The sequence below is a fragment of the Cydia fagiglandana genome, chromosome 24, assembly GCF_963556715.1.
Source record: "Cydia fagiglandana chromosome 24, ilCydFagi1.1, whole genome shotgun sequence".
NCBI lineage: Eukaryota > Metazoa > Arthropoda > Insecta > Lepidoptera > Tortricidae > Cydia > Cydia fagiglandana.
In genome coordinates, this window is record NC_085955.1 from 4575016 (window position 1) to 4594988 (window position 19973).

Genomic DNA, 19973 nt, shown 5'->3' on the forward strand with positions numbered 1-19973 from the left:
GTGTAAAGGAACGGAATGTTTCCTGTCATCCTTTCGAGCGTAGACCTCTTTATTTGTTATTTAAATTATAGGATAACTGTATATAAATTAAAATACAATACTCAGTGATAAAAGGTGAATATAAATAAACAGTTATTATCACTGCCTTCCGTCCTAAAGTGAATTTTGTAAGTGATACGTGTAAACAAATTTTGCAACGTATTATCGACCCATTCTTTATAAGTAGGGCACAATGTTTGTGTGTTTTTATTCATTTTGCGTTATCATTAGGTCTTAATGCAATTGGAATACCGGAAACGCCCTCTATTTCTTTCTATGGTACGTGTTGTGCTGAGCAGTGGCCATTTAAGATATAAAAACTGTTCTGTATAATTTAGTCGGCATTTTACCTTCCAATAAGCAAGTATTAATTAATTTAAAGCTACTAATTAAATTTCCCAACTACAATGACTAGTAAGTAGTAATGTTTCTTTGTTAAAGTTACTTATTTGACACAAAAGAACAAAAAAGTGGGTGGACAATGAGACAATGACTATGTATAATCCAAAAATAGTCCCAAAGTAAACACAAAATTATTAAGTACCTATTTACTTGAGTATATGATTACTTTTCATACTAGTATTTAAAAATCCGTGTTAATGTCATGTAGTACATAATTGAGTCAGGTATGACACAATAAGTTGTTTTCCTCTAGTCACGTTTCAAAACATCAATTTGATAAATTGAACCACAAGACATTAATAGAGTGTCACCGTTGCTCTAGTATTCATTATCAATATGTTATGTCCTTGCAGATCAGTAGCAGCAAAATGGCGAGTGAGAGCAGTTCCGCAGTATTAGACCTCAATGATGACCCAACTGAAGACACGGACGCACCAAGCGTCACTGAAGGCACACAGGATGGATCCCCGCTCATCATGGAGCATGGATACGATATAGCTGTTAAGGTATATCCTTATAAATGTGTTATGTCCGTTTAGAAGCAACAGCAAAGTGGTGTGCGCAAGAGCGGTTGCTGATAAGATGAAAAGGGACAAAGTATTATCAAAGAAAATAGAGTGTATGGAGGCGGATTGTCAAGGTAAATTATGTAGCCACTGTAAATTTACTGCCATCTTTCGATGGAAGATTAAAACTGTTAGAACGCCATTTGACTTTGATCCTTATTCTTTCACTGATATGTGTTAATTTGTTAAATATAGAAATTAACGCCATCTACTCGACTGTAGGTCAAAGGTTATGACGCCATCGCTCGAAAAGTTTGCACCATACCTTTGGTCTACTCAGTGAAAGAATAATGATCAAAGTCAAATGTCAACATTAAGTCCACTATTATGCATTTTATAAACATTCTGTGTATTTTTTTTTTACGGACTGTATTGTGTATTTATGTATTCTGTGTAATTATTTAAATAAATCTTGATAATAATGTTTTTCCTTCATAACATAAACCTGGTTGTGAGCACCAAATTGTAACCACCCCCCCTAAAATTGATCTTTACATTTTACCAGGTGGACGCTCCAATGAAGCAGCTGTCAACGCTGGAGACATTCGTGACATACCGCGTGCGCTGCGTCTGCGCACGCTGGCCGACGCCTCCTCACGTGCGCCGGCGGTACAACCACTTCAAGGTACATTACGTTTTATCCTCCTATTTAAGGCCCCCCCCACATCTGGCGTCTTTCGAGCGTCGGCGTCTACAATTGTATGGCCGACGTCGACGCAACGTCGACGCAGCGTCGACGCAACTGCTGCGACGTCATTTTCCATAGCGCTGGACAGACGCCGACGCTCGAAAGACGCCAGATGTGGGGGGGCCCTAAGACCCAAGGTCCTACATATAGTACTTCTTCAGTTCCATGAAATTTAAACCATATTCAATTGGAACAGAGTTGCATTTCTTTTATATCGTTAAATTTTATAACAAATAAAAATCAACTCTATTCTCTGCACTATAGGTTCAAATTTTAGTGGCAAATTTTGAGCTTTTCATTTGTATGGCTGGGCCTTAGGAGGTTAAAGTAGTCAACTGACGACTAATAAACACACCTTTTTCAAATATCTGAACTCGTTTAGTAAAAGCAGAAGTATATTATACATAGATACATTTTTATATTTCAAGACTTTATCATAGGAATCTCTTACTAATAATTATATGTACATGTACGAGGGCTGCTACTTATGTATCCGGAAACACAAAAAATAACAAATATCTATAGTTATAAATGGTTTCATTGCCTTTGTATTTGTCCACCAAGATGAATGATGCACTTTTGCAAATGTAGAAACGACTTTTCATAGCACTTTTTCCATTCTGATCTTGGTATACAAGACGTGCATTTTGTAGGCAAGAACGGCTCTTTCGCGAGTTTTTCTTTTTTTTTTAACCAAATGTTCATGTAATATCTTACAAATGCTCGTCATACTATTGCCATGAGATGCCTCTATCTTGCGATATATACTATAACTATCTTGCATTATAAGCTCGTTCACAGCATCTATATTTTGTGGGATAACAGCCGATTTTGAGCGTTTTTTTTTTTTATTCGTCCTACCTTAAATACCGTAATATACTACGACCACAATTTATTCACTAAAACATTGACCTTCGATGGAACTTACTCCCCAAAAGTCGAAAAAAGTCGATCCATGCACTATTTTTGAGTTTATCTACTCCGAACATCGTAAAAAAAAACATCTGCACGAAAATTTTCACAAGAAAATCCGTTGATGGTGCAACAAAGATTTTTTTTAAATAATGCTACAATGTAAAAACCAATTGATAAACATGTGAAACAAACTGTATTTTGCTTCCAAAGAGTTCCATTTTTATATGTTATAAATATATTTTTAATATAGTTCCAGTAAGTGGCCCATTCCCGATACATAAGTAACAGCCCTCGTATTTACATGAAATATGATTCCTATGCAACTTCCAACACTGATTTCGCAGTAAAAATCGATGCTATATTTTTACATAATTATTTTCCGGCAAATAGAATAAATCATGTATTTAAGGGTTAAATCCCACTGGTCTACTTCGATTTTGAAAAGTATAATGTGATGTAACTGAGGCAACGGGTGATAAATAATGACTTGTGTACAGGTGCTCCACCGTCGCCTAACGAACGCCCACGCGTGGCTGGCGCCGCCGCCGCTGCCGCCGCTGCATTCAGCGCGCCAGCAGCTCGACCGCTATGAACCATCGTTCGTGTTGCTCCGCGCCATGGCGCTCGACGCTTTCCTTAGTAAGTATATACCAATATCTACCCACAATTGGGACATAAAAATACAAACTAAACAATAAAAGTAAACTACATGCAATATAAAACTTAAAATAATTTTTTTTTTCTTAGCCTATTTGTGTGTCCCACTGCTGGGCAAAGGCCTCTCCCCTGATTCTCCATGACTCCCGATTTAGCGTTTCCTCCGGCCAGTTGTTAAGGAAGGCGTCAAAGTCGTCCCGCTATCTCCGCCTGGGCCTGCCCCGCCCACGCTTCTTCGTCGGCAACCACTTGGTGGCTATATTAGCCCACCTATCCGGATGCATACGATAGACGTGGCCAGCCCAGTCCCATTTGAGCCTGGCGGTTTTTTTGCCGACGTCAGCAATGCGAGTTTTGGAGCGCAGCGTGGTGTTCCGGATGCGATCGATCCTTTTAACACCTAAAATGCTGCGCTCCATAGCGCGTTGGCAAACCTTCAGTTTGGACTTCTGGTTCTCTGTGAGTGACCATGTTTGGGCACCGTAGGTTAGGACAGGCAGTATACACATGTCGACGAGTTTTCGCTTAAGTGACAGTGGAAGATTTCCCTTCATTAGCTCTTTCATGGACCAGTAGCTCTTCCAGGCGTTGTCGACCCGGCGTCCGACCTCTTGGTCTTGCCTGTTGCTGAAAGAGACTAGCTGGCCCAAGTAAATATACTCGTCGACATAATGTATAGTCTGCCCGTCTACCGCAACCCCACGTTTCTTGCTGTTGGTCATCACTTGCGTCTTTGCACGATTCATTTGAAGTCCAACCTGAAGGCTTGCGTTGCTCAGATCTTGGAGCATTTGCTGAAGTTCGGCTTCAGAGGAAGCAAAGAGAACGATGTCGTCGGCGAAACGAAGGTTCGATAACCTTCTGTCGCCGACGACTACTCCTCTAGTCTCCCAGGAAACCGCCAAGCTCTTGAAAACTTCTTCAAGGGTGCTAGTGAATAGTTTTGGAGACAGCGGATCACCCTGTTTGACGCCTCGCTGGATAGGGAACGACGGACCGGAGTGCTGAAGCTTTATGTCTGCTGTACTATTCCTGTATATATTTTGAATTAAACTGATGTAGGTAGGGTGAATATTTTGGTTTTGAAGAGCGGTTACTATGGCGGAATGGGTGATGCTATCAAATGCTTTAGTGTAATCTACAAATGCTAGGTATAAGGGAATTTTGAATTCGGTAAACTTTTCTATGATCTGGTTGATTGTATGGAGGTGATCGGTGGTGGAGAACCCAGGACGAAAGCCAGCTTGGTTGGGGGGTTGGTGTTGGTCGAGTTGCCCTGCAATGCGACGCTCAATAATTTTAATAAATGTTTTATATACATGGGATACAAGGCTGATTGGCCGATAGTTGCCTATGTCGGCCTTATCGCCTTTTTTGTACAGAAGTATAATATTTGAATGAAGCAGCTGTTGGGGTATTTTTCCTGTTTTCAATATGTTGTTAAATAATTTTGTAAGAGGAATTAGTAGGCTTGTTTTCCCGAAGATCAGTGCTTCTGTGGTAATACCATCAACTCCAGGGCTTTTGTCGAACTTCATTGTGGACAAGGCTTTAGCCACTTCATCAGTTGTGATGGGAGAGATGGTTTCACCACAGAAGATTTCTGGAGTGCTACGTGTGTTAAGTGGGTCTGAGTACAAGGAAGAATAAAATTTCGTGCAAATATTCATTATTTTATTTCTATCGCTACATTTCTTGCCGTTTTCATCTTTTAAACTAGTTATCCATGATTTTCCTTTTGTTATTCCATTTTATAAATAAAAAATGCTCCCCAGGTCGCTGTCATGTGTTATGGCGCCTAGAAGACTGGCCAGACTTACCGCCTTATTCATAAACGTTTACTAAAGTTGACAAGCCGATAATAATCCGTTTGTCCCTTTCCATCATACTAATACGTCGGAAAGGGACATACGGATTATTATCGGCTTGTCAACTTTAGTAAACGTTTATGAATAAGGGGGTTAGTCTCTAGCCGAAGTAGCTGCCAGCCCTCTGGTCACCAGACGCATCTATAAGACGCTCAGAAATGTCTTTGTATAGACTTTTCGCACTGGGCCCCCGCGGACCCACAATTTGGCGTTAAACATGTAACAACGCTAATTTTGTATCGGGTGTTAAATTAAAAATGAATAGGGATTATACTCTGTATCTTTAGGTATTTAAATAAAAGTAAACAAACAATTTTTACATTTTCGGGTAGTTAGAACATTTATTGGTTAACCAACCAAATAGAAAACCGCCTGGATCTGTCACTGAACAACCTGGCCCCTATTTCACCAACGTGACAGGTGCGACAATTCGACAAGTCTCATTGTTGCTGACGTCACAGGCATACATGGGCTACGGTTATCGCTTACCATCGGGTGGACCGTATTCCGTTTGGCACCATCATTGTATTATTAAAAAAAACTTTATTATATCGGCAAAAAACAGGTATTTTTCTTGTGATGTTTATGATGATAATGATGACAATTGTCACAAGATTTCAAAGAACTTTCTGTAATTCTTGACAGCAAATGAGTTCTGTGTCGGAATTTCGTGACAATTGTCGTATTTCTTGTGACAATTGTCATTAGCTTCGCAAAATAAGTACTTATTAACTGGCGATATAGTGGAGTTTTTTTTAAATTAACATGTTGGTGGCAAACAACCACACCGCCCGTCTGATGGTAAGCGGTTACGGTAGCCTATGGAGCCTGTGACGTCAGTAACAGTGATGTCGACAAATGTCACACCTGTGAAACACAATGTGAAATAGGGCCCTGACATTAACCTATGTACATTATTTGATCGTGTAATGTTTTCATCTACCCTCAACTGGCTTAAGGAGCCATTTGAGGGTAGATTATGTTTACTTTTATTTAAATACCTAAAGACACAGAGTATACGGATTGCATTCTTTGGGCGTTTAGACGTTCAATCGGAACGCTCACCACAAAATAATTAAAATTCACATTGTTTTTGCACTAAACGATACTTTTCTTTACAGATCGCGTCGCAAAGCATCCTATTCTAACCCATAGTGATGATTTCCGTCTCTTTCTTACCACACCGGATGAAGACTTGGACAAGGTAAACCTTGGGTTAATTAATATACAATCAGCAGAAGTTGCTAAGCGGGCCAGGTGTTCAAAATGATCTTGACGCGACGTTATTGATAAGAGAATAAGAGTCTGTCAAGGTAAATTTGAACACCTCGCCCGCTTACCAACTTCTGCTGCATTGGACGACTATAAAAAATAATATGCAGTTTTTAATTTTAAATAGTCTTTCAGCATTGAGCTATTACGGATCTACCGCAAAATATCTATTTTTCTAATAGAGAGTATTACTGCAATGTTCTGCCGCCAGAGTGCAGCACTAATATGTTTAGTAAACCATATGGTAACTTATACATATTACGCCTTAAACAGTTCTTTGAAATGTGTACTATGACATCGATGCGTCAAGGCGGTTTGTTTACAGGTGGCCTACTGCGAAACGCGAAAATCGAAAGTTCGTTATCTGCCTCTCTATCGATCGAATAAGCAAGAGTGATAGAGAGGCAGAAACCGGACTTTCGACTGTCGTGTTTCACGGTAGGCCATGTGATTGAGATAGTGACGCCTTCTACGCAGAGTTTTGCGTAATATTCCCTATTAATTTACCTCTTTTACTGTCACTTGATAACCTCTAGCCGCCCAGAGACCTATAAAAAGGTCTCCTGTTCCATTCTAATTTGAACTTAGTGTTGAAAAAATAAAATTTAATTTTGCTTGGCAAGGTTTGACGTATGGGCGGCTAGAGGACAATGCAAATAGATTTCTTTTATTTTATTCAGGTATTCAAAAGTGAAAGCAGCGCCCTTAACTTGTGGGGTTTGAGCTCGTTCTACAGCGGCGGCGAGGCAAAACCGACTAATGGGGCCAGGTAAGTAAAAAAAAACAACGGGTTGCACTCCGGGAGTGCCGACAGAAGTGAAAACACAATTACTAGTCCAAAATGTCTGCAGCACTATGTATAATTGACCCATCCTCCTTTCTATTGAAAAACTTTAGTTCCGAAATTGCTGGCCATTGAGCTTAAATTTGTAGCGTTAATTGTTTAAAATTCGAATAGAAATTGTAAAGTTACCTTGCAGACCTCGCATCTAAATATTTGGTCATGATATTTTGAGTTTTTTTCACCAGTACTAGAGTTCACTTTTACTAGCGATTTCATCAAGATGTAGCTTTATTGAATTCTATTGGAGTGATATAAAGTTAGAATGTAACTGTGAGATCCTCGTATTTCAGCCCGTACAAGATTAGAACATTGAGCTTTATTGCTTAATATAAAAGTCCAGTTTTAAATATTTGACCTGATTATGATACGTTATGACTAAAGTTCTTTGGTGAATAACATTGTGCGTAACACATGACGTCAGCGCGTTACGCTGTTTCGAGTTTATCGTTTTTTCCCCACCTCAAAAAGTGCTCAGCGCCGCTTTTTTCTTTAATATAAAAACATAAGTTATTGTTTGCTTTAGGGTGAAGGATCCGGAATTCAGCTCAGCCGGAGACTACCTGCAGTCGCTACAACAGAAACTGACGTCGCTCTGCGCTCTCACCACTAAACTGTACAAAGGATCAACTTCGCTCGGCACAGAGCTCATCGGGTAAGACTTTCAGTAACTTAGGTAGTGTGTATTGTAGGGTGAAGGATCCGGAATTTAGTTCAGCCGGAGACTACCTGCAGTCGCTACAACAGAAACTGACGTCGCTCTGCGCTCTCACCACCAAACTACAAGGGATCAACTGCGCTTGGCACAGAGCTCATCGGGTAAGACTTTCAGTAACTTAGGCAGTGTGTATTGTAGGGTGAAGGATCCGGAATTTAGTTCAGCCGGAGACTATCTGCAGTCGCTACAACAGAAACTAACGTCGCTCTGCGCTCTCACCACTAAACTGTACAAGGGATCAACTTCGCTCGGCACTGAGCTCATCGGGTAAGACTTTCAGTAACTTAGGCAGTGTGTATTGTAGGGTGAAGGATCCGGAATTTAGTTCAGCCGGAGACTATCTGCAGTCGCTACAACAGAAACTGACGTCGCTCTGCGCTCTCACCACTAAACTGTACAAGGGATCAACTTCGCTCGGCACAGAGCTCATCGGGTAAGACTTTCAGTAACTTAGGCAGTGTGTATTGTAGGGTGAAGGATCCGGAATTTAGTTCAGCCGGAGACTACCTGCAGTCTTCTTCTTTCCGTGCCTTTTCCCATTATTTGGGGTCGGCCCTCCTCGTTCTCAAGCGCCAGGTCGGGCGATCCTGGGTTGTCTCTTTGTTCAACTGGGCCTGTTTCAAATCCATTGATATGGTGGACCACCACGTAGCAGGCGGACGACCTCTGCCTCTCTTATTATTCGGCAATGCAAGGGCTTTCCTCACGACATGGTCTTCGTCGCGTCTCATGATATGCCCGTACCATCTCAAGCGCGATTCTTGAATCTTGTCGGTGATGGGGGCGACCTTGTAGCTTCCTCTGATGTGTTCGTTACGTACTTTATCGAGTCTCGTCACACCGGCCGCCCATCTCAGCATCTTCATCTCATTTACATGGAGTTTTTGTTCATGCACTTGTTTGATCGTCCAGCATTCTGCACCATACACCATAGCAGGTCTCACAGCTGTTTTGTAGACCTTGCCTTTAGTCTTTATCGGCACACGGCGGTCACAGAGTACCCCCGAGAGCGACCTCCATCTCAGCCAAGCTACATTTACCCTATGTGCCACATCCATGTCCACATTTGCGTCCGCGGACAAAACCGAGCCTAGGTATTTAAACTTGCTTACTTCCGGTACGGGGTGTCCGTCTATGGTGATTTTTGACGCTGTCTGCTCTGTGCGGCTATAATTGCATGGCAGGTACTCTGTTTTGCTTCTGCTAATCCTCAAACCATTAGATTCTAGGGCATGCCTCCACATCTCCAGGGTCCGTTGCAGCTGTTCCGCGCATTTATCAATAAGTACAACATCGTCTGCATACAGCAGGCACCATGGTAGGGGGGACTGGATGTCTTTGGTGAGGTAATCCATAACAATGTTGAACAGTAGCGGGCTAAGAGCAGACCCTTGGTGTACGCCAACTTTGACCTCGAAGGGGTTGCTTGTACCAGCTAGGCTCCTCACTTGTGTGCTTACATTGTCATATGTATCCTGTGCCAGTGATATGTTGCACTCAGGTATTCTTTGCGATCTCAGAGCTTGCCATACTAGTTTACGCGGCACCCGGTCGAATGCTTTCTCTAGATCTATGAAGACTAGATGTAGATCTTCCTGGTTGTTACGACCTTTTTCCATGAGTATTCGCACTGTTTGTATTGCATCCGTGGTTGATCTTGAGGCAGTAAATCCATACTGGTTTTCTGATATGGTCACATGTTTAAGAAAGCGGTTGTGAAGAATTCTTTCCCAAATTTTGAGCGTATGCGATGTGAGTTTGATGCCCCTATAGTTACCGCAGTCGCTGACGTCTCCCTTGTTTTTGTAGAAGGGTAGGAGATAACTGTGTCGCCAAGCTTCGGGGATTTTGTTGCTACTGAGGATAGTGTTAAAAAGTATCGTTAGCCATTGTGCTCCTACGGCTCCTAGTCTTTTCCATAGGTCAGCGGGTATACCATCGGGGCCAGTAGCTTTATGGTTCTTCATTTTATTTACTGCACGTTCAACCTCGCTCACTTTGATGCTTTCCGGTGGCCCTTGCACTGGTGTGATGGGTGGTAAAGGTTGGCTAGGGAATTCCTCATTTAACAGTTCCTGGTAATATTGGCGCCATCTGGCGTTGATCTTATCATTCTCTGTTAGGAGTTTTCCGTATTTATCCAGTATGTATTTGTTCACTTTTATATCTAGTGTAGACCGGTGGCGCTGTTTAGCAATTTTAAAGATTTCATTATCTGTTTGTGCTTGTTCTAGTCTGTTATAAAGGTTCTCCTTGGATTTCGCCATTGACTGTGCCACTTTGCTCTTGGTTATTTTCTTTAAACGCTTGTATTCTGTACGATCTTCTTCCAGCTGAGTTTTCTGCCATAGTTTAAATAGGTCTCTCTTCTCTTTCACAAGTTGTTTTACTTCATCCGTCCACCATGTGGGGTCTTTATTGTTGCTAAGCCCACCCTTTGACATTCCAAGGATGTTCGCTGCTTCCTCAGTACAGATTTTCTCGAAGTTGGACCACATATTATCTGCATCGCTGTTATATTCCTTGTTTATATCTCGGCCCAGGTATGACGTTATTTGGCTTATAAGTGCTTCGCCTTTTTCACTGTATAATTGGCGCCATTTAATTCTTGGGGTCCTGTCTATTACTGTTTTTATGGGTTTGGGTAGCTTAAAGATTGAGACTAGCATTCGATGTTGTGCTGTTAGCGCCTCCCCTGGGATGACTTTGCAGTCCTTGCAGTGTTTTAGTAGTCTTTTATCTGTAAGTATGTAGTCTATTTGGGTGCATTTCCCACCGCTTTTATATGTTATTAAGTGCTCAGGCTTCTTCTGGTAATATGTGTTCACTATCGCTAAGTTATGGCGTGTGCCGAACTCCAGAATTTCTTCTCCCGGTTTATTTAGCGTGCCGTAGCCATATCCTCCATGAGTGTTTTGGTAGGACGAGTTTGTAACGCCAACATGTCCGTTGAGATCACCGCCTATGTACTTTGTTTCTCCGGGGGGGATCATATTCATGAGGTCATCGAATTCTTCCCAGAATCTTGATTTTTCAGATTCATGACATCCGATTTGTGGTGCGTATGCCGAGATAATATTGAGGGGCTGTTGCTGATCCATGGCCAGTTTGACGGCGATAAGTCGGTCGCTTTTACGTTCTATGTTTATTATTCGCTGCTTGTAATGATGGTCAAGTGCTATAGCTACTCCATTCTTGCCGTTATTAGTGCCATGGTATATAAGCTGATAGCCTTGCCCTATATCTTTGGATTTGGAACCCTTCCACTTCGTCTCTTGCAGGCAGCATGCATTAATATTTCTATTCTGCAGTACTTTGGATAGTTCCTGGCTCCTGCCGGTGAGGGTACCGAGGTTCCAGGTTGCAAGTCTTAGGGTTTTGCATGTAAGCGAATATGTTTTGCTTTTGTCAATGGGTTCGTCGCTTCTGGGGGACGCCCTAGCATTATCTTCATCTGTATTCGCATACTTCGCATTGGGTAGGTTCGCGTCGCTTTCGGGGTACGCCCTAGCAGTTGAACTTATTCTCTTTTTGGTTGTGCTTTTCATTGTAACGAGGAGGATGTGATTTGGCTTTAAGTTTTACGGCCGGTTGCCACCTGACGCCAAGACTGTCGCCTGCTACGAGGCGTGAGCGCCGCCGTTGGCCCCTAGGGGCTCTTCCGCCGCCATCTCTTCTGCATACTCCAGCCCAAGCACGCAGCACTGCACTAGACCTCGCCCCAGAATATGTCCAGGAAGCTCTGCGCAGGGGTTTTATAACGGAGTATCCGTCTCCGGCCTGTTGGTCCGCGGGAGGTATTTTATTTCCCTCCAGCCCTTCCGACGCCCTATTTGGCATCGGACGAGCACCCCCTATCCGCCACCTGGGGACGCGTTCCCTAGGGGTGAGGCTCCCCCGGAGACTACCTGCAGTCGCTACAACAGAAACTGACGTCGCTCTGCGCTCTCACCACCAAACTACAAGGGATCAACTGCGCTTGGCACAGAGCTCATCGGGTAAGACTTTCAGTAACTTAGGCAGTGTGTATTGTAGGGTGAAGGATCCGGAATTTAGTTCAGCCGGAGACTATCTGCAGTCGCTACAACAGAAACTAACGTCGCTCTGCGCTCTCACCACTAAACTGTACAAGGGATCAACTTCGCTCGGCACTGAGCTCATCGGGTAAGACTTTCAGTAACTTAGGCAGTGTGTATTGTAGGGTGAAGGATCCGGAATTTAGTTCAGCCGGAGACTATCTGCAGTCGCTACAACAGAAACTGACGTCGCTCTGCGCTCTCACCACTAAACTGTACAAGGGATCAACTTCGCTCGGCACAGAGCTCATCGGGTAAGACTTTCAGTAACTTAGGCAGTGTGTATTGTAGGGTGAAGGATCCGGAATTCAGCTCAGCCGGAGACTATCTGCAGTCGCTACAACAGAAACTGACGTCGCTCTGCGCTCTCACCACCAAACTGTACAAGGGATCAACTTCGCTTGGCACAGAGCTCATCGGGTAACACTTTCAGTAACTAAGGCAGTGTGTATAAGGATCCGGAATTCAGCTATCTACTCTACAGTTGCTGCAACAGAAATTGACGTTGTTTTGCGCTCTCAGTCTCACTACCAAACTGATTAAGGGATCTACTTGGCTTGACATAGAGCTACTCAGAAGCATTATATTCGATATATCGTCGGGTGACAAGTAAAAATCACTAACACCATTGAAATTATTGGACAATAAACCGTGTTACAAGTGTAATAAAGTGCATAGTTACTTTAAATTGTTGATAGTACTTAGTGACTTTTGCTTGTCACCCGATGATATTTCCCATCATATTTTAGAATGTTTCGTATGTTACTACATTACAGTCACTAAACATTAATAGTATTTTATGCAACCGTTGTTTAAGAGAGGTCAAAAAAGGCGAGTGGCGTGAGTAACAATTTGAGGCGAAGCCGAAAATTGTTAATGAAGACGCCACGAGTATTTTTTGACTCAGTTAAACAACGTTGCATACAATACTTTTTCTACGACCAAGCACTTTGAAATAAAATTGAAAATGTAACAAATATTTTTAATTCAAGAAGTAGCAAAAATGGAGGGTACGGACGGGAAAAGAATGAATGAGTGAATGAAATAAAAAAAAACATGTCTATGGTTCACTTATTTGTCAGAGATGACATTTAAAATAAGGTTGGCAACACTGTATGACATTCAATATTTTTTAAGTGGTCATTACACGAAGTATCGTAATATCGCCAAAAAGATACTGCGTGTATGTGTCGCAGTCGGATCGTATAATCCGCCGTATTACATTACGGCTAGCCGTTTTCAAAAACAGGGGCGTTTTGAAATGCGGCGGTTTAACGATTAGCCGTATTGAATGCGGCTGAATGAGAATCCGCCGGAATGTATTCGGCGCCATACGTTCTTCAACACGGCTAGCCGTAATGTAATACAGCGAGTCATTAGCCGCCGCTTTGACAGTTTTTAGTTCCCATTTTTAACACTCGTGGCGCTGCCTGACAAACGCTGGGGTGTCCATCAAATCTAGAGTTTGTCGGACTGTTTCTTTTCAAAAAAAATTTTCCTTCGCAACTTAACTAGACGGAGCCCCGCTTCGCGGGGCTCCTATTTCTGAGCGGTTTGCCCTTCGGGCATCTGAAGCTACCTAACGAACCTAACCTACCTACCTATTAATTAAGTGAGACGTCCGTGAAAACTTTACACTTTGGGGAAAAAAGCGTAGGTAGGTAATTAGGTTAGGTTCGTTAGGTAATAACTTCAGATGCCCGAAGGGCAAACCGCCCAGAAATAGGAGCCCCGCTTGCGGGGCTCCGTCTATTTAAGTTGTGAAGGAAATGTTTTGGAAAAGAAACACATGTAGTGCGGTGGGACCATGGTAGAAATAAATTAAATTGCAAACATTGTCAAACTCCGGTTACGTAGGCGACCGAAAGAACTGGTCACTCTACAATGTACGATGCGGCTAAACGTGGGCCGCCTTATTGAAGAACGTATCGCAGTGACAATCCGGCTAATCGTCGAACCGCCGCATTTCAAAACGCCCCTGTTTTTGAAAACGGCTAGCCGTAATGTAATACGGCGGATTATACGATCTGACTACGACATATGCACCAATTCTTTTTTGGGGAATAGACTAAAGACTTGTCTTGACAACTATAAGGTAGGGTTTTAAAGGTGTGTGCACGACCCTTTAAATGACAAATAAAAGTACGGGAGTAGAAAAAAGCACTAACAGTATTTACGTCAAGATGTGGAGAACTCTAAGAGAGGTGAAGTTTGTTACTTCAGAGTTTAGACGGTCATAAAACTTTAGTTTTTTTTTTCTGGACTAAAGCGTGTTCGTGTCGGGACGTATGGTCGCCGCTGTAGGCGCGAATGCGGGGAGGTAGGGGGGTCACGTTAATTATAAAGTCGGTCAAGCAGATCTTGTCAGTAGAAAAAGGCGGCAAATTTGAAAAATGTAGACGCGAAGGGACTTCGTCTCATAGAAAATTTGAATTTCGAGCCACTTTCTACTGACAAGATTTGCTTGACTGTTTATAGGCTAATATTATAGATGCATCATGTTTATGAAATCATGTTATTAAGGAAGTGTTATTTTGTAGGTTAAAGCGTGTGTGTGACGCGTGGTCGGTCCGCGAGCGCGGGGCGGTGTCGTGCGCCGCGGCGGCGGTGGGCGCGGGCGGCGGCGCGGCGGGCGCGGCGCGCGCGCGGGGCGCGCTGCGGCACCGCGCCGCGCTGCCGCTGCTGGCCGCCTACGCCGCCGCGCACAACGACAAGATACGGCAGAGGGACGCTTTGCACGGTACGCATCTTAACAAACTTTAGACTAACGCGTGTGACGCGTGGCCGCGGGGGGGGCGGCGGGCCGCCCAGGCCACCGCGCACAATGAGAAGATACGACGATTTCTTATATATATTGGTTTGAAAGGGACGACACTACAGTGTTATCACTTTTTAATTTCTACTCTTTTTTGCCAAGCTGTATCTTAACAAACTTTACTTCTACTCCCGTACTTTTAGTTGTCATTTAAAGGGTCGTGCACACACCTTTAAAACCCTACCTTATAGTTGTCAAGATAAGGCAGAGGGACGCTTTACACAGTACCTATCTTAAGACCCCAAGGCAGTATGGCTTAGAGCTTTAGCCTGTCCAGATGGACGAAAAAAATAAATAAAAAAACTATCTTAAGACCCACTTGCACCATCCTACTAACCCGGAATTAAGCGGTTAAACCGATAACCTAATGTCAAATTGTTCTGGTGATCATGGTAATTCCAGGTTGAACCGGTTAACCCCGGATCAGTGGAATGGTGCGAGTGAGCCTAACAAACTTTAATGCCCCAGTACACGGTGGCTAACGATGGACCGTACCGATCCACTCTCACGGGCGACTGTGTGAACACAGGCCAGACCACCACGATTCCTTTGAAGTGTTAAAAAAACCGACAACTACCCGATTGAGCACCACGATAACTGACGGTGCACTGTACACAATAGCGATAACTTGTCATGGCCCATGCATGACCACTGTGTGCTGAAGCCTTTAGTTAGAGGCTCTAACTAAAGTGAAGCCTTTAGTTAGAGGCTCTAACTAAAGTGAAGCCTTTAGTTAGAGGCTCTAACTAAAGTGAAGCCTTTAGTTAGAGGCTCTAACTAAAGTGAAGCCTTTAGTTAGAGGCTCTAACTAAAGTGAAGCCTTTAGTTAGAGGCTCTAACTAAAGTGAAGCCTTTAGTTAGAGGCTCTAACTAAAGTGAAGCCTTTAGTTAGAGGCTCTAATTAAAGTGAAGCCTTTAGTTAGAGGCTCTAACTAAAGTTAGAGCTCGTAAGCTTATAATTGTATGGAAAGAGAGCAATATTTCAAAGGAACAACGGTACGACGCCAACATTTGAGGCCGAAGCTTTGGGCTTTAACAAGAATTAAACGACAATACACGTAGTAGAAAGCGCCCGATTTTTTTGTTTCTTTTTTGAATTACAAGAAAAAATAAAATTGAATATATGATTCTGATCGACTTTCAAATTTGCGATCTAACATATTTTGCGATAATAATCATTTTTTCTATTTCAGCAACTTTTGTGGCGGGCAACAACTCGGATGAACTACATAACAGGTAAATAATAATTATAATAAACGTCAGTACTTATAGCTGTTTTTTAAATTGACATTAAAGATGGTGGTCATTCACATTCATGATTTGACTTTGGAATGTATTTCTTGATAAACTTTCAGTTTAACAGTAACTTTTTACCATTGGATAAAAAAATAACTATTTATTTCCAGACTGGAACAAGCCTCCGAAGCCATCCGCTCCGAGCTCTCCGACTGGATCCCGAAGACCCACTCCGAGATCAAAGCCCTCCTCCTTGAACTAGCTGACCGGCAGGTAACCCTCCACTCCCAAACCCTTCAGGGCTGGGAGAACGCCCTCAAACTCTCCACTGAGACCAACCTCGAACAACTCTTCAAGACGGTCTCCAAGACCGCTGTACAGAACCTCAGCCCGTCCAAATGCAGATCAGTCACTCCAACAGAAACCGAGAAAGATTTTGATGATATTGACATAGAAAATATATCGAATGATTCTGATGACAAGGAGCAGATAGGCGCTGTGTCAACGGAGCAAAGCTCAAAATCCGATGACCGGAGTGATCCGCTTCAGGAGTTTTCAGATGTGAATTTGTCTTCGTGATATGATACTTTGTTCATGAACGTTGTGAAAGACATGCATTGATTAGAGTTAATTAAAACAGGTAAATTACTGGTATTAATCAAAGAGAATTGAAGGGATGTTTACAAAAACAACATAACTGCTTAGAGCGGTTGACACTTTTTTAAGAACATTGTTAATCGTTTCAGGTGTCAACCAGTGTAGTCAGTTATGTTGTTTTTGTAAACATCCCTTCAATTGAGACTAGAGGAATATTGTTAAAGTAAATTATGTGGTCAGTACATTACTGCCGTCTTTCGACACGTGACTAACACTTTTAGAACGCCATTTGACTTTGATCCTTATTTTTTCACTGATATGTGTTCATCATCATCATCATCATATCAGCCAGATTACGTCCACTGCTTGACACAGGCCTCAAACTCACCCAAAGAGCGACCGGTCTTGCGCCACCCGCATCCATCGGTCTCCCGCGACCTTTACCAGGTCATCAGTCCACCTTGTGGGGGGTCTACCCACGCTGCGCTTTCCGGCTATGTGTTAAATTTGTTAAATGTCAAAAAGTATCTCCATCTACTCGAGAGAATATTCCTCTATTTCAAATTATCTATGATATCAATCAAGTTTAGCTTAGAAAAATATTAAAAGTGGAAAAAAATCACCGAGACAATGCTCGAGAATAGCAAATATTTCCACCATATGCGCCTTAGGGAGGCGCCCTAGCGACATCTACCGTACTATGCATAATAGTATTTTCTATATTGTATTATTAAATATTAGTATTTTCCTTTTAAAGCCTGTAGTCACCCAAATCTCCACTATTTAAAATCCCACTATATGATATTTTTAAGTGCATAACAAAATTGTAATTCAATAGAATTAGCTTCAGAATAGGTACATAATTTTTACACACATACGAGTGCAATAAAAATGTATGGAAATTTATGTATAAAATGGACTTTTGCCTGTAGTTTTTGAAGTATAAAAATAGCGAAAACAATGTAATTTTGTGCAATGTAATTTATTTCTAACAGTGTCTTTATAGTTGAGTTTATGACATTTTTTGTAATTTAACTTTCAATATGACACTTTGTATGAAAAAAAGTATTTTAACATTTCTAACGATTCATTCTGCCTACACTTTATTTCTAAGACTTCATTCTGACGATGTGAGTGAACACAACTCTGTTGGGTTTTCTTTGGTAAAAAAAATTGGTACATTTGATGAGAATTTTCGGAATTACGTAGGTAATAGTAACTTCCCTACAAAATGGGTGTCGCACTGCTTATTTCAGTGCCAATCTTTGAGTAGTTTACCCACTTATCCATTAAAATAAATAAATAAGTTTTTGGCAATAATTTCATTTTTGGTACAAGCTTTTATCGCTGACTGTACTTTTCTTACGACAGACAACTAATACCTACTCATCGGGACAATTCTAAAAACCCCCTAACACAATTAGGTTGCATTGTTTCATCACAGAGTTCCTATAGCCACCTCCTGTCTCCATCATCAGATCAGCTCGATGGTACCATAATATTGCATTGTCATCCGATTTATACATGCATGCAAAATTTCAGCTCAATCGGAAACCGGGAAATGGATCAAATTTAAGATACTTGCAAGATTTGATTACAGACAGACAGACAACGGTCAGGTGAAACTAAATAAAAGCTTGTAATAAAAACCAGATCTTGTTTTTGATCGTTATTTTTGTACCAGATTAACTATTTATTAGAGATGCACCGGATATCCGGTTACTATCCGGTATCCGGCCTATCCGGCCATTATTTTGCTATCCGGCCGGATACCGGATAGTAACCTGCTATCCGGCCGGATACCGGATAGTAACATTGCTTGATTTCGGAGTAAACAAATTTGATTTAAGAAGCAGACACGGTCATAATCGTACTTGTTTATTATTTTAAAACAATTTAATCATTCCACTGACTTCCACGCGCACTCATTTCGAACCTAGAAATGAATCCGCGCGAACGTTTACTAGGAAACAGGTCAAACCTGCAGAATGCGCACCTGAAAAACCGAAATGTAGGTATAGTTCCGCCGGCCGAATATCCGGCGGCCGGATACCGGATATTCGGCCATTGTCCAGGCCGGATATCCGGTATCCGGTATCCGGCCAAACAACTATCCGTTGTATCTCTACTATTTATCCAGAGATAACCCAAAATATTAAAATGTACAGTACAAACATATTTTAAGAACGCTCATGAAACTTTCGTCTTATTAAAATAAATGTCCGAGTTTATGTAAATAATGCAATAACTATTTGTATATCAGTACTTAGTGTAGTTATTTATTGAAATTATATCAGTAAAGGTTTTATAGTGAGAATGTGTTTTATTTGAATTGGTGTGAAGTAACCCAAAGTTAGCTCTAATAATATATAACATAATGTGTATATATATATATGGTATCTATATGATATTGCGACAAAAAAACTTAATATTTAGGTGAAGGAAAACATACATCCTTCTCCGTCAACATATATCTTTTTCGCTTTATAAAAATAAAATAAAAATTATTTATTTCAGATTTCTCAGATCCATATATTGTTAGTAAGACAAAGCGACTTATATAACTATGTTAGTAATTAATCTTAAATGTAAGGAGGACCAGTGGCGTATTAGGCCACTGTCCCACCTTTGTGCAACGACTGCCAGAAGGCTGTGGCGGCTGTCGCGAACCCTGCGCAGCGTCGCGGCACAGCGCTTGCGTAAAGTGGCGGGGAACCCGTCCACGTGCGCGTCCGCGAACATCCCCGAGGCGCTACAGTAGCGCGGCAGCCGCAACAGCACCCTGAATGCGTCGTTGTACTGGACCCGCAAGGCACTGAGCGATCGTTGTGTGTATCTGCACCACAGGCTGCAGGCATAAAGCGATGTACAGTACGCTCTAAAAAGTGTTATTTTAACTCGTGCTGTACACCGACCGAACCTGTGGGCTATCATGTTAGCTCTGATTGCCAGTGCCCTGCGTTCCCTTTCTATATCTACGTCATCACGAAGGTCTTCCGTGACCACGTGCCCGAGATATTTAAAGGACTGAACCCGCTTTAATTCTTCGCCATTCGGACGAATGGGTGGAACATAGGATGGACACTTGAGCCCCGCTTTAAAAACCATATATGTACTCGCTTTTGAGCACGCTGTACTTTAAATTATGACTCCGAGCGTACGCTTCACATTTTTCAATCAGTATTCTTAGACCACCAACCGAAGGGCTCAGCAGTACCATGTCATCGGCATAGCTTATATTATTGAAGCAGACCCTATCAATATGGCACCCGACATGTGTACT

General features: G+C 42.1%; 1 protein-coding gene across 4 annotated transcripts; it reads left to right on the top strand.

Annotated features, from left to right (window-relative positions):
* On the top strand, positions 1-19007 carry LOC134676180 (sorting nexin-7-like). 4 transcript variants are annotated; one of them, XM_063534500.1, is made up of 10 exons: positions 1-114; positions 795-947; positions 1513-1632; positions 3108-3249; positions 6257-6339; positions 7088-7176; positions 12334-12462; positions 14583-14782; positions 16051-16093; positions 16264-19007. In XM_063534500.1, exons 2-10 carry the CDS (start codon positions 810-812, stop codon positions 16670-16672), a joined length of 1353 nt encoding a protein of 450 aa, XP_063390570.1. In that variant the 5' UTR covers positions 1-114; positions 795-809; the 3' UTR covers positions 16673-19007. The 4 variants fall into 4 exon arrangements, with proteins under 4 accessions (XP_063390570.1, XP_063390571.1, XP_063390572.1 ...); XM_063534501.1 differs by having other exon boundaries at positions 27-114; positions 800-947; XM_063534502.1 differs by lacking the exon at positions 12334-12462 and adding an exon at positions 7775-7903 and having other exon boundaries at positions 68-167.
* Positions 19008-19973: the final 966 nt, after the last annotated feature.